This window comes from Lynx rufus, unplaced genomic scaffold (genome assembly GCF_022079265.1).
Source record: "Lynx rufus isolate CCGP_SWC_20201006 ecotype Redwood Valley unplaced genomic scaffold, mLynRuf1.p SCAF_2, whole genome shotgun sequence".
In the NCBI taxonomy this organism is placed as follows: Eukaryota; Metazoa; Chordata; class Mammalia; order Carnivora; family Felidae; genus Lynx; species Lynx rufus.
In genome coordinates this window covers 1,936,230-1,951,609 of record NW_025814834.1, presented here as the reverse complement: position 1 = coordinate 1,951,609, position 15,380 = coordinate 1,936,230, and the positions used below count along the sequence as shown (strand labels likewise).

Here is a 15,380-nt window from a genome sequence, read left to right as displayed (position 1 = left end):
GGGAAAAGTAACCTTCAATTACTACCTCACATCATATTCTTTTTCAAAATCAATTCCAGGGGTGCCTAGGTGGCTCAGTGGTTAGTTAAGTGTCCAACTCTTGATTTTGGCTCAGGTCACGATCTCTCAGTTCATTAAACTATGAGCCCCGCATCGGGCTCTGCCCTGAGTGTGGAGCCTGCTTCGGTTTCTCTCTCTGTCCCTCCTCTGCTCATGCTCTCTCTCTCAATATAAATAAATAAACTTAAAAAAACAAAATCAATTCCCGGTGGGCTGCAAATCTAAATGTGAGCGGTAAAAACAACGAGGCTTTTAGAAAATAATACAGAGCATCTCTACAACCTTCAAGTCGGCATAAATAAAACCACCAATAAACTTAGGACTGTGTTAAAATTAAGAACATCTGTTCACCAAAAAAATAATTAAGGGAGAAAATAGCGAAGAAAATCACTAGCGAGGAACTCGCCTCTCGTCTATATAAATAACTCCTACAAACCAGTCAGAAAAATACAGACAGCACACACGATTTTTTAAATGAGCAAAAGACACGCACAGGCACTTCACCGGAGCGGGCACCCAGGGGCCCGGCGGGCACACAGAGCTGCTCTCGGCACCCTTGGCCATCAGGGCGGCGCAGACACCGCTGTGAAAGAGGACAGCGCCACCAAGCATGGCCGAGGGTGGGCCGGGGGCCTCTGTGTGTCAGTGTGTAAATGGGTTGGATTGCTTGAGAAAACTGATGGCACGTCCACATCTTGGCACGAGGAACGCGTGCTTCGCGTGGACCGGCAGCTGTCCCGACAATGCCGTAGGAGCGCCCCAGTAGGAACCCCAAACGGGAAACCGCCCCTAAGCCCTCAACACCCGAACACGTGAACCGTGGCGTGTTCACACGGCAAGATGCCACAACCCACAGAAGTGAACCACCCCAGTAAATCTCAGACATCGTTGAGTGAAAGAAGCCGAACGCAAAGAGTCAATGTCTGACGATCGTGTTAATAGAAAGTTTAAAGAGAGGAAAAACGGATCCAAGGTGTCGGGAGCAAGGCCACTGATCCCCAGGGGGCAGGGGCGGTGCGGCAGCCAGGAAGGGCGCCAAGGGCGTCTGGGCGCTGGACGGCTCCAATTCCTTGATGTGCACGCCAGTTCCGAGGGTCCCGTGGTGCGAATCTATCAAGCGAAGCGCCACAGGTGCCCTCCACGGGACGCCTGTGACACTTCAGGGACAAGCTGGCTCGGGGACGGGCGCTCCGGACCAGCGCCATTCACAGCAGCCACGGCGGGAAGAGTGGAAACGCGGCCACACCTGCCAACACGGACCGGTCCGATGAGCGACGCTGCGGCCACGGACAACCGTGACAAAGAATAAGGAAACGCGTTCCGCGCTAATCTACGAGAATCCACAAAGGGAAGACGACAGATGCGGGGTGCCGGGACGTCTCTTGCACACCAGCCACTCGTGCCCAGCGCGAGCAAGAGACCAGCTACGAACTCATCTTATTTTCTTCGCTCACGTTTTATCAGCAGACCGGAACACCCCGTCAGGAGCACCCCACGCTGCTGGGAGCACCAGTCACAGCGCACCGACGCTCAGAAACGAGCACCAGCTCAGACGGCCTCAGTTTCCCCCCGCGTCTTCTCCCACGCCGGGAGCCAAGCCGGGGTCGCACGCGGCACTCAGGCGTCGGGCCTCCGCAGGCCGCTCTCGGCCACGGCGGTTCTCAGACCATCCTCGTGTGCGGTGGCCCGGACAGTCCCGGGGGGCCGGCAGGTGTAGCACAGGACGCGCGTCCACTGGACACGGACGTTCCCCTCACGCTCAGACGAGGGAGGAACGCGGCAAGGGCAACGTGCCGGTCTCTTCACACACACCGTCCGAAGCCCACAGCCTACGATCCCTCCCCTCACCCCCCTGCTTGTCCTCGACAGCCAGCTGTCGCACACCCGCAGCCCTCCGAACACGCACCGGCAGGTGCACAGAGCCTCCTGTGTCCACGCCGGCAAGGCCGGGAGTGGCCACTGTGCCCCGGACGTGCTCCCACTGCCACCTCCTTTCGAACGGGAAGAAATCGGGGCTCAGTCGAGTAACACAACGAGGCCTGAATGTGGCAGATGAGGAGGAGGAATCGAGCGTTTCCATCTCAATTACACCTTGTGGTGATCAGCAACCCGGTCAGATGGCCGCTGCCGGGCCTGAAACCTCCTTCCTCTCCCCAGAGCTCACAACCTGCGTCCGAGAGGGAGGAGGGATGGACGGCACACACACCCGCGTCTGCCCAGGGCCAGCTTCTGCTCCGACACACGGCGACGGAGGGGTCAGGAGGCACCCTGCGGACCCGGCCGCGCGCGAGCAAGCTTTCCAGGACCAGCACGGGCCACGGCCACGGCCAGACCGACCAGCCCAGGCGGGACAAGTGACAAACAGCAAGGACAGGGAATGCCGGCTTGGCTCCTGCTCTCCCTGCGGGAGGAGAAGAAAACAGGAGAGAGGAGGGCACCCTCACATCCCTAACCCCAGGGGCCGGGCCCAGAGGAAGACCAGAGCCGGGTCTGAGCACAGGCGGGAGCACGCTGAGTGCCTGGGGGGAGGAGCTGACCCCAGCCGGGCGGTCCACGCCACCAGCTGCGTCTGTCCCACCTCTGACCTTCCAGGGCACCCCCCCACCCCAGCAACCCAAAGCTGACGCATCCCCGAGGACTGGTGCTCTCCTCACCGCCGCCCCCCCACCTCCCTCTGCTCGGCCAGGCAGTCTCCCCCATCGCCCTCTCCTCTTGCCCGAGCCTGACCTCCGCCCCTGCTTCCCTTCACCTGAGAAGGACCCAAAACCCCTTTGATGGGTTGTCTTTTCCAACCCGGGCAGAAAGCACCAGATTCTGCAAGATTCTTGGGCCTGACCCTCAACTCACTGTCCCCTCGCCCCCCAAGTGTAAACATCACACAGCCTGGACTTTCTAACTCACGCGCTGCTGAGTAACAAAGCCACATTCAAAGTCTACTCATGTGTTTGTCTTTTAAACCCCAAACTCGAATCTGATGTTCAGAATTCCCATGGCACTTGATGAAAACGTGAGCAGGTGAACTGCTCTCCTTTTCCTGGGGCTCTTTCCTAACCGCTGCGGTCACCACGGGTCTGCATGGACTTCAACATGCACACTCCGCGACCGACAGAGTGGACTCAGCTCCGTCCATCCAGAAGATTCCATAAGCACCCGAGGCAAAAGGGAGATGCACCCACGGAGAACATTTCCAAAGCCACTGGTGGAAAGTTCTAGAGCAGGATGCTTGGCCCGAGCCTCACAGCTCTCGCCCCACGCGGCGTCTACCCTGGCTGGTTGCAGCTTCCTGGTGTTTGAGTTCTGTTTCCAACAAGAACAACTGTGTGGAACCGACTTGAAAGGTATCCCCCCAAACCGTGAAGGCACAGGACACCCGTTTTTAACAAAAACTTGCGAAAACTATGTTTTTAGTTTACACAAAGCCAGAAACTATAGAACCTAGCTTTGTGGAAAACAACAGTAGAGAGGTTTTCTTGGTAAATGATTTTAAACAACATCCCGCGATGCATACGGGGGCTCGTGCGTCAGGCCACCCGTCCGCCCCTGTCCAGCCCCCCGTGAAAGCCCAAACATTTCAGAACTGGAAACTGTTGAGAAATGCTAAAATGATGTTCCTTCGGGTAACTTACGCAAGTCAAGAAAGACCCAAATTGCACTTTTCTTCTCGTGGATGGTGCCGACGGTCGAAACAGTATCCCTCGGCCAGAGCAGACTCATCCCACGGCACGACGCACGCGCGGGCCAGATCCCCCCAAACCTGCTAGGAAAGGGTTAAAAAGCCCACCTCCCCAGGAGCTACAGCTGTTGAGGCCGCACTCCTGCAAACTGGTGTGCCAAATCCACGCCTACCAGGACCCACACAACATCAGAAGATGTAAGAACGCCCACAACCGCAGACATCCCACCTTGTGGCTCTCACACCTCAAGCCCTGTGGCCCCCTGGAGAGTTCAAGGAAAGCCCAACCGAGAACTGAGAAAGTCACACCCGCATCCAGCCAGGGCCACCAGGCCGTGTGAGTCTGACCTCGACAAAGGTGCTGGCCAGCTGACACGCACGGATCACGATGGGCCGTGACACAGAGGCCGGAAAGCTGAACAGGGCACAGTGGGAAGCTCCCCACATCCCGCCATCTTCCTCTCCAACACGGCCGGGCCGGGCCGGTCCCCGCAGCCGCGCAGGACACGCGGTCTCCAGCTCCGGGCGGTGTCACCTGCCAGGCGCTGCTGCTCCATCACACCCGGGACGCTCCCCGCCCTTCTGAGAACCACGTCTGTGCCGGCCACGGGGACGCTGTCCTGTGCCCCTCACCTGCCCGTGTGGACACGGTCCCGCCTACCTTTGCACCCCAATTCTATGAGAAACAATGTTGTACAAAATGCTCCTGATGTCCGGGGAGTAGCAGAAGGGACCACATCACCACGTAAGAGCGGACAACTTGCTCCCAACGAAAATCTCTGCTGTCCAGGTCTCCAGTTCGCCCAACACCATTTCAAACGTTCTAAAAACTCTTTCTGTCTACTAGTACCTAAGAAAGAAATCCATTAACCCTGCCTTGCTCCCTTTCCCCGGTCCTGTCTGGGAGACTAACATACAGCAGCCGGTGCCGTGTGGCTGCACGCGGGTGACCCAGGATGGAAAGCGCCCGTGCCCTCGCACAGCCACAGGGCGACCGCAGCGTTCCGGCAGGGACAGCTGGGGCCACGCGGCTTCTCGAGCAGAAAGGAGCCAAAGGGAGAACAAAAGAACGGCAGGCGGGTTTGCGTGCTGTATGTCAGACCATGGTGGGGAGATGGGGCTTTATGGGTCAGCCAGTCAGCCCCTGGTTTGGGTCACATGAACGTGAACATGAGACACATCGAGAATTCTGCACCCAAGACTGTTCAATACCTAGCAGAGGGTTTCCGCTACCTGAACCTTCACCCTAAGAGGCGTGAGCGGGCGAGAAAGGACTCCCCATACAGTGCCTAGAAAACCTCAGTTAGGTGAGAACAGACCCCATGGGATTCTCCGGGGATTCTCAACAGCTGTAGAATCCCATGCAGAATCCCAACAGCATCTCACAGATCCCACGGAACCAACGCGTCAATGAGAAACAAGACGCTAATAAAAGCCCAGTTTCTACAAAGGATTTCCTAGGAAAACGCACAGACATCTTGAAAGGAGGAAGCTTTGGCCATGATTGCGAACGGAACACATTAGAATCTTTAGCTCTTCAAACACAAGGTTTCCTCTTGGCTTCAGACCTCAACAACCGGGTCTTAAGAAGCAAGCTTCTAAAACACGGCCTAAGAGTTGAAAATTTTAAAAAGTGAACAACCAGCCACCCACCGCAAAAGGTCCGCAGAAAAGCTCTGAGGACGAGGGCTTACCAATGAAAAAGGACCCCCTGAACAAACACAGGAAGCACGGAGTGGAGGAGCCCACGTGGCCGTGGCAGGTAGTTAGTTTTGCGCAGGAAACACGCTCCCCCCATCAGTGACGGCCAAATACTTAACATCAAGGGGCTTAAACCAATTTTGCAGATTTGCTTTCAAATGTTATTTGAAATGGAACTGTTAGATACAAGACATCTATGTATTTTATTTTAAAAATCGTTATCACTTTTCTGGGGTGCCTGGGTGGCTCAGTCGGTGAAGCATCCGACCCTCGATTTCAGCTCAGGTCATGATCTCATGGTTTGTGGGTCTGAGCCCCGAGTCCGGCTCTGTGCTGACAGCTCGGAGCCTGCTTGGGATGCTGTCTCTCTCCCTCTCTGCCCCTCCCCTGTTCACTCTCTGTCTCTCTCAGGATAAATAAATAAACTTAAAAAAAAATCATTAAAAAAATGTCACACAACTTTTTAACAACCCTCGCCTACCACCTTTCCGAAGGATACCGTTTAGTAAAAGTGAGAAAATGGTTGTGACTTTGAACATTGTTTTCCATGATACAATCCCCGAAGCTCTGAAGGTGCATTCCAGCATGGAATGTTCCAGGTCCCAGTCAGGAAGGATCACAGCATTCAAGAACAGAGGCAGGAGCACTGGGCGGAGGAGGGGGTGACAAGGACTGAGGGTGGCAGGGGGTCCGAAGTCCGACAGGACAGAGGCCCCCGTACAACGTCTGGGTTTTTGACTCTGAAAGACGACCCAGAGCCGGAACCCAAGCCGGCCCTCCTGGAGAGCAGCTGCGCCCTGAGAGGGCCACTCTCCCTTCGGCCAGCGCCCTGGATCCGTGAGAGGCAGAATCTCTCTCCTCCATTTGTTTTGTAGAAAGGGGAAGGAAGGGAGGGGCAAATGTGGAACACAAGGTTTCCTTTCATCGTACACTGCTTATCACTCATTAAAAGCCAATATTCCCAATATCTTACTAAGTGGCTACAAGCAGACCAATTTAAAAACACAAAGCCAGAGATACTTCCAGAAGCTCGAAGTTTAGATCTGAATTTTTCTTAATCTTAATTTTCCTGAAAGTCACTATTTTATATCTTGTCCTCAAAAAATAAGTAAATAAGAGGTTCCTTGTTTTTATTGTTTGTTTGTTGAGAGAGAGAGAGAGAGAGAGAGCGCGCATGAGCAGGGGAGGGGCAGAGAGAGGGAAAGGGAGAGTCCAGCAGGGAGCCCAACATGGGGTCCCACCCCACGACCCTGGGATCATGACCTGAGCTGAAATCAAGAGTAAGTTATTTAACTGACTGAGCCACCCAGGCGCCCTCCAGATACAAGGCTCTTAAGTGGAAGTAAAAAAGTTTCAACCCAAATCTCCCCAAGGACCCTGGTCCGCCAGTCACCCGGCCAGTCTCCCAGTCCCAGGCTCTAAGGACGGGGCAAAGACAAGCCCAGAAAAAGCTCAGAAATACACTCAAGGCACATCGCAAACGGCACCAAAGCCTGGCTCGACCGTGGCAAAACCCCGTTCATTTAAACCAATGGAACACAAAGCGTGTGTCCCAGGAGGGGGCACGGTGCTTAGGGGCAAGAGACCAGGAGCCACGATCCCTTCTCCACACATGTGGGGTCTCAGATCCCAGGGAACTGGGACTGTGTCGCCCCCCCCTACCCCAGAGCCCATACCCCACGCCCATCTCTCTGCTCCCAGTCTCCTCCCTGCGCCACGCCAAGCTCTCACCTCCAGGCCCTAGGCCCAGCTCCACGTGCCCCACCTGGGCAGGTGAGCTCCCCTGTCCTGACCTCGCGCATCCCTTCTGGCGGCCTCCGTGCCCCCACCCACCCCCTCTCACCACAGGGACCGCACGACACGGCCCATGAGCTCCACGGAAGCCAGCAGCCTCCACTCCTGACCCGGTCCAGCGCGCACAACGTCTGCCAGCACGGGGCGTACGTACGTCCCTCAAGGGCGGAGGACCCATCCCGGTTCCAGGCTGGCCTCCCATCAGCTGTCTGACATCAGGCTAAGCACCGGACAGCAGTAGATAACCAGTTTCCTCATCTACGAAACAGGAATAACGGCGTTCTGGCCCACTCCACGGGGCTGTCACGCAAAACGAACGTGAGAGCTGCAAAGCACAATTCAGAACGAAGACGCCGCTCGTGTCGGCCTCCGAAAAGCACGTCGGGTTTTGACCTGGAGTACGCGAGAGACCAACGTGGGTCTGTCGCCACGGTAAGTTCTACACGTGAACCAGAGCCGGATCCGTGGCGCCACACGGCTCCGCACCTGTCCACGCCGGACCTGCCCCCGCCACCGGGCGCATCAATCACGGCCCTTCTGTTCCGCCGCCGAGCTGCACTCAATGGCTTCTAATCATTCTCACGCTGGGTTTTCTGTGTCAAATACATAGCGCGGGGGGTTCATTCTTAAATTTCAATATCATTAATCATCCAACATTCAGCATCTCAGAACTCAGAAATTTGCATTTCTACAATGGTGGCTTTGAAAAAAAGGACATAAATGCAAATGTTCCACATACTGTATAAGAATTTTCAGAGAATTGCCAAAACAAACCATCAATGCTCCATTGACAGTGAATTTTCCGAGCTCTTCATAACGACTGAGTATCCGTGATTTTTAAAAGACAAAACACAATTTGAGGATTTAAAGAAAAAAAAAAAAAAGTAGGTTGAAAAAGAAGTCGTTATGTCTCCATCATTTCCAGAACAAACCTTGACTGATTGAGATCCCAGATAATGATAGCAGGGGACCGGGGATGGTGGTGGTTCACGAGCTGCAAATGTTCGCACTGGGCGCTCCGGGAAGGCCTGGGAGACGCAGACGGGAGACGGACCGGCCATTCTGAACGCCTTCTTTGAGAACGCAGAGGGGTACGGAGTACAAGAGGCACAAGCATCTCCCATCCGAAAGTCAGCTGGAAGGACTGAGGCGTTTCCTGGCCCCCGTCTCCGGAACACCTGCATCCGGCCCTCGTCAGGAACCGGTTTACTCCCCACACCGCACCCAGCCCCGGGTCCTGCCCCCGGCCCAGAACTCCCCCAGGTCCACCAGCCGCTGTGGACTCCCTCACGCCTTCCCCGAAGGTCACGAGGAAGCTCTTCTCCGGCTGTCACCGGCTGCTCCTGTGGCCCAGTGTCCTGACCTGAGCGGCAGGGCTCCCCGTCGGCCGGCTGTGCCCACTGTGGCTGCACAGCAGCGCTCCTGAAAGCCTAGGCCTGGGCTGCCCCGGGCCTCGTTCAAGGCCGCTCCCGGCTGCCGACTTCCCCGGCTGCCGCTTGTCGCGGCCCAAGGCCTCGCGCAGGGTCCGCGGCCCACCTGTCACCACCTGTCACCAGCAGCTCCGAATCCGTGCCTTCCCTGTGTTAATTACGCGCCCTCAAAATCCATTTCCTCCCCTTAAAACTTCGCAATATCCCTGAGACGTGCAATCACTGCAAAGCATGATGTAAGTGACATACAAATGTTCCTTTCTGAGATAATTTCTGTATTAAAATGTAACAACCTTGGCAGCCAAACTGGCCGAAACAAACAGAGTCAGGATCAAACGAAGGAAGCCGGAGTGTGCGGATGAAGGAAGCCCAGAGCCCCAGCTCGGACCAGCCAGAGGCAGAGCCTTGTCCCGGGAGACTTTCAGGATTAAAACTTTATGACAGTTCGAAGAAATGAGACTATGTTGAAACTCACCAATCACTAAGTTATTGTCAACACAGACTTTTTGGCTGCTTTTATGCGGATGGGGTATTTCACAATGAACAAAATATTAAGAAATCAAAGAACGGTCCAAACTAAAGCGCTGATCTCACGTACACGAGTTTTCCTCAAAATAGTTATTCTGTTTTTAACTCAACACTATATACCCTTTTCAAAGATACAGAGAGAGATAGGGCACTTAAATTACTCACTTCCAGTCCTGCTCAACCAGTTTTCCATCAAGGGCATGGTCTGGAGGGACACAGGTCCCAGGGACTCCGCTGCGGGCTCCCTGAGATTTACCAGGAGGGCAGAGGAAAAAGGGCGCCTTTGCTTGTCCTGCCGGGAGGACCCCACGTGTGTCCATCCTCCATCAGTGTTGGGCCGGGGACTCACCTCCAAAGCGCACGCCCTGTGTCCTAATGAGCCCATCCTGGCCTGTTTCGGCACGTCCCCAACAGGGAAGGGTTTGGGGCGCTGGCTGAGGCAAGACGCAGGATATTTCTGTACCTGTTCTGTTCTTCTCGCTATCAAAGAGGAGTCCTTGTAGCTGGATTGCCCAGGCCCTTTCCCCAGGCTGCTCACATCATTAGGAATAGTTATTCAGGGCAATAAAACCCCAACAGCGAACGGTTTTACGTCAGAGAACCAGGGCCCGGCTCTGGCAAAGTTCAGGAAGAACAGCAATAAAATCGTAATGCATACCTCACCCGGCACCAGAGGGAGTTTTAAAGAAACACAGGGGAGAGAAAAGTCATACACATCAGACAAAAAGGTCATTTTATCATCAGGGCAAAGCCAACTCACACTGCCAAGTATGAAGAGGGGGGACCGAAGGCAGCTGGGCTGTCCCCGGGCCACAGGGGAGCACGGCAGGGCGGGGACGGCCAGGAGACAAGGGAGACTGCGCACTGGGCGGCCAGAAACAGGTCTCGGCCCCTTGTGTTCAGAAAAAGCGACAGAGAACTCCTAGAAGTTTCCCATTCAAGATAGCAAACTGAACAACCATTATTCCCTACCTCCCATAAATCCACTCAAATTGACATAAATAGAAACATGAAAGCATTCACAGTAAAGCTGGGTAGTGAGAAAATGGCAGCATAAAGTAATAAGGAACTCGGGGTACTTGCTAGAAAATCCCAATCCCGTGGGATCAAGGGGACGGGACAACAATCCCATCCGAGGCGGGAAGGAGAGTCACAGCTCAGCCCGACTCATAGGCCGGCACAGTGCCAGGAGGGGGCGGCAGGGTGGCTGAGGGGCGTCCGGTGTGCCGGGCCGTGCAGGGCTGCTCTGGGAAAGGGGCAGAGGCCTGAGGAGACCCGGGCTAGAAGGGGGAACATCCCCGGGGCTTCAGGCCCCCCACCCACACTACCGACACCAGAACCGACATGGGAGGGACCAGGGAGGTCTGGGCTCGCCCGGTGGCCCTGCCCACACCACCCCTGACCCTCTGAGAGGGACAGAGATGACAGGGGTCAGTGGGCGACACGGCACACACGATCAGACAGGGCAACGACTATAATAAACATCAGTGGGCGAATTCTCCAGATAAAAGGCAAAGGCTCTCGGAAGGAGAACTTTGCCATTTGGTGAGACAAACCTGGAAGGTTAAGATAAGTGTGTAGAGACAGGTGTGTCAGCTAAAGAAGCCAGGGCAGCACTGCTTTTAAAAGATATAATAAACTTTTAGGGGCGCCTGGGTGGCTCGGTCGGTCGAGTGTCCGACTTGGGCTCAGGTCATGATCTTCTGGTTCATGAGTTCGAGCCCCACATTGGGCTCTGTGCTGACAGCTCGGAGCCTGGAGCCTGCTTCGGATTCTGTGTCTGTCTCTCTCTCTCTCTCTTCCCCTCCCTCACTCACATTCTGTCTCTCTCTCTCTCTCAAAAATGAATAAACGTTCAAAAAAAATTAAAGGCATAATAAACTTTTAGGCAAAGAAACATTAAACAAAGAAAAATACCATATATTCTATTCCAAGAACTGAATTACCAAGAGCTAGCCGTTAATGTTTACGCACAGAAAAACACACCAAAATACGTAAAGCACAAAAGGATCAGCAGTGCAAAAAGAATACTGCAAACTACAATTGTAATAGACAACTTCACATCTTTGTAGAAATCGAGCACCAAAAAGAGTGAAGCTATGCTGCTTTTTTAAATTTTTTTTAACGTTTATTTATTTTTGAGACAGAGAGAGACAGAGCATGAACAGGGGAGGGGCAGAGAGAGAGAGGGAGACACAGAATCTGAAACAGGCTCCAGGCTCTGAGCTGTCAGCACAGAGCCCGACACGGGGCTCGAACTCACGGACCGTGAGATCGTGACCTGAGCCGAAGTCGGACGCTTAACCGACCGAGCCACCCAGGCGCCCCAAAGCTATGCTGCTTTAAATCACTCGATGAAGGTAACATTCATAGATAAACAACACATAAAGACTACGTACACTCCTGTATATAAGTATATAATACGCACGCGTGAGAAAACTTTATACACATACGAACTTCTTTAGACACAAAAACAGGAGCAAAAGAGCATTTTTGCCCTTCAAGTGCGTGGGTGGCACGGACCAGATCAGGTCATGTCTACACCAAAACGTGCACCCCCATGTACACAGGGATGTAAGTTCAAACAATCATTTCCCCTAGCATAGTGGCAACAGTGAAATGGACTAAATCCACCGAGTGCCGGGGCAGATGAAGAAAGGAACACTCTGTGTGCTCCTAAACTGTAATTAAGAAGGTAAGTTAAGACCGTGTCTGGACCAGCGTCTGAAGCTCATGCCCCCAACCTCGCAATTCTACTTCGTGGAACTGATCCACAGGAGACGACCTGCAGAAGCGTCTGTACAAAATAATTACGTGATGCCAATTTGGGGCTGTTATAAATAGTGCTACAACCACATGGATGTCCACCTATAAGCTATCGAAAATAAGATTTATGGACATACCGACATCAGAAGATGCTCGTAACATATTAAAATTGAAAAGAGAACACGGAACCCCACATATGGAATGATTACACTCTTGTAAAATGTTCGCACCCACACCCCCCTATGTTTATACACAGGAACAAGGCACACCCCCAACTCCACAGCGGTGGCTCGAGGAGTGGGAGGGGGAGCTGGGCACTGCTCGCGTCTGCCTTACACACTTCGATGCAGACTGCTTAATTTTGCTTTACGCCTCACAGCAATCAATACACGAACAAGTTAAATCAATAAAGCTTTCCCATCCAAATATAACCGGGAATCCTGCTCTTTGAGACTTCTGGCAACTCCAATCAGAGCCAAAGGAAGGTGTGAGAATGTTCTGGAGCGATCCCAAAGGGGAAGACCCAGACCCTGACCCTCCACGTCCACTCTACTGGGCCAAGCCCCGGGGCACACTAAGAGAGACGTGGGCGCCACAGGGACACTTAGCATCCGTCCGGGCGAGCCCCACCTCCTCTCTCACACGGATGCAAGACAGAACTGATCTCTAAGCGCCCTTAAAGACCACGTTGCACCGGAAGAGGTAGCAGGCTGGGCAGCAGACAGTGCTGGCTCTGGAGAGGGGTTGGTCCCGGCGGACAGGACGGGACAGTACCTACCGCAGGCTCTACGCGGGAACACACAGTGTGGCTCCGCAAGGGCGGAAGGAGAAGTCCTGAGTGCACGTGCCCGTGACGCTTTGCCACTGACTAGCTCTGTGACCTCAGGCAAGTCACTTCTTCCCTCCGGGTCTGAGATTTTTAGGGCCCTGTGAGAACCCTGTGCAAGCCAGATGCTCCGTGCAGTGCCTAATACAAAGCACGGACCCAGGAGCGAGTCCCGTGGCCACCGAGACAGGTGCGGTTCGGGTGCCGCACCTCAGACCCAGCCCAGGTGCCCCATCACAGAGGCACTCCCGCCCCACCAAGTCCCCTCAAAACCAAAGAAACTGGATGAGGAATTAACTCTCCGAATCACAGACCGGCCTAAATGGCACCTTGCTAACCACGAGCCTCCTCTCCTCGCATCAATGGAAACCACACGCCATTTTGGCTGCGTGCAAATCAAAACCAAAGACACGACCCCAAACCGCTGAGGGTGAAGAACCCACCACCTACTCTGCACTGGGCGGTCACAAACCAACAGTGGCCATGCATCGAGCCAGCAGCGGCCACGCGGTCTCATCTCGAAAGGACGGCCCTGCCATCTGCCAAGAGACAAAGGGCCGCGTCTTACCTGGATGGCTTTGGGAGCTCATTGCTAGCAACGTCCACTCCTTTAAGCGGTTCACAACGGCTCACAACTTCCACGTAAACAACAGCTCCAAAGAGCCCCCGAGTTCCACGGACACATACACGGACAGCAGCAGGGAGTGCTGGCGCACGGCCACGAGAACTCCCAGTCTTGCTGACCACGCGTCGTAGGCCAGGTCATCCAAGAGGCGGGCTCTCAGGAGGTGATCTGTGTGGTTAGAGAAGGAAAAGCAGCGTCAGTGAGGGTGTGAAGGCTCTCATCCGACAGCAACAACTGAGGAAAACAACTGGGTTGTCCTCACGGATTTTACTACCGAAGGTAAACGGTCTGCCGTGGGATCGGCTCTCCAGATACAAACCACCTGGGGGTTTTGTGAGTAAATAGGTGTGAAAACACGTTGTAGAGCAGCGGCGCTAAGCCTTGGCAGGATCGACGCGAAACATTTTAGGAGAAAAATCTACACAAGCCTGTTCCCACCATGTGGTTTTTCATTTGTGCGTACTTCCACCTGGCCCATCGCACAGACGTCCATATCCATACACGTTGTATCCGTTCAGCCGTCCGTATCCAGAGACCACGTCCATGTAGATACCGTATCCATACAGACGTCTGTATCTGTACAGCCACCATATCTGTACAGACACCATATCTGCCCATATATCCGTATCTGTGCAGATATTCGTATCTGTGCCGACACCATATCCGCACCACTGTCTATAACCACATAAACACCGTTATCTGTACAGACACCGTATCCACAGACATCCACATCTGCACAGACATTTGTATCCATATAGACACTCATATCCACACAGCAGTCCATATCTGCACAAACATTGTATCTATACAGACATTCGTATCTGTACAGATGCAGCATGCGTATAGCCACGGTATCCGTACAGATGTCCATATCCGCACAGACATTTGTATCCGTACAGACACCTCTATCTGCACAGCAGTCCATATCTGCACAAACACTGTATCCATACAGACATTCTCATCTGTACAGATGTCCACATCCATACAGACACCACATCCATACAGACACCGTATCCGTACAGCCGTCTGTATCCACACAGACACCATATCCGTACAGACGCTGTATCCATATAGCCAAGGTATTCACATAGACATCGTATCCACACAGATGTCCGTATCCATACAGCCACCCATATCCTCACAGGCACCGTATCCGTACAGACTTATGTATCTACATAGATGTCCGTGTCCGTATCCGTACAGACACCGTATCTGCACATCCATCAGTATCTGCACAGACATTTGTATCTGTACAGACACCATGTCCACATAGCCATCTGTATGCACACAGATACCGTATCGGTACACAGTATCCACACAGCCATCCATATCCACACAGGCACCATATCCATACAGACATATGTATCCACACAGATGTCCATATTCGTACAGACGTCCATATCTGCACAGACATTTGTATCCATACAGACACCAGTGTCCGCACGGCGGCCCGTATCTGCAAAAACACTGTATCCGTACATTCGTATCTGTACAGATACTGTACCCGTATAGCCATGGTATCCATACAGATGTCCATATCCGCACAGACATCTGTATCCGCACAGCGGTCCATATGTGCACAAACACCATATCCGTACACCCATGTCCGTGCTCCACATTCCCCAGCCTTCGCTCAGCTTCCTCCCCGGACGCTGCACCTTCAGTAACTCCCCAAGTTTCCGCCTTCGTCACGGCCACCTTCTCAGCTGATTTCCATTTTCTGATTATAAAAGTAGCAACGCACTCACCACGGCTGAGTATTTCGAGTTATCCATGATGCTGCCACAGAGGCCAACACATGGTAAGGTTCGGACCTGTTTCCTTGCTGTTCTTATTTGCCCTCTGCCCACACAGACTGCTAGCTCTGTGGTTGTGTGTCTTATCCTCTGTACTGACGTTACAGCCAGGAATGGTGCGACTCTCTCTCTCGGTAACACAGCTTTGAAGGCTGCTTCCTAGTGCACATACGGCCGGGGC

General features: G+C 53.6%; 1 protein-coding gene across 4 annotated transcripts in view; it reads right to left on the bottom strand.

Moving 5' to 3' along the window:
• HDAC4 (histone deacetylase 4) overlaps positions 1–13,539 on the bottom strand; it is a 250,211-nt gene extending 236,672 nt beyond the window's left edge. For all 4 annotated transcript variants that reach the window (XM_047085760.1, XM_047085761.1, XM_047085762.1 and 1 more), the window contains exon 1: positions 13,347–13,539. In XM_047085760.1, the coding sequence (XP_046941716.1) occupies positions 13,347–13,368 (22 nt within the window). In that variant the 5' untranslated portion in view covers positions 13,369–13,539. The remainder of the gene's footprint in view (positions 1–13,346) is intronic.
• Between the last annotated feature and the right edge of the window lie 1,841 nt (positions 13,540–15,380).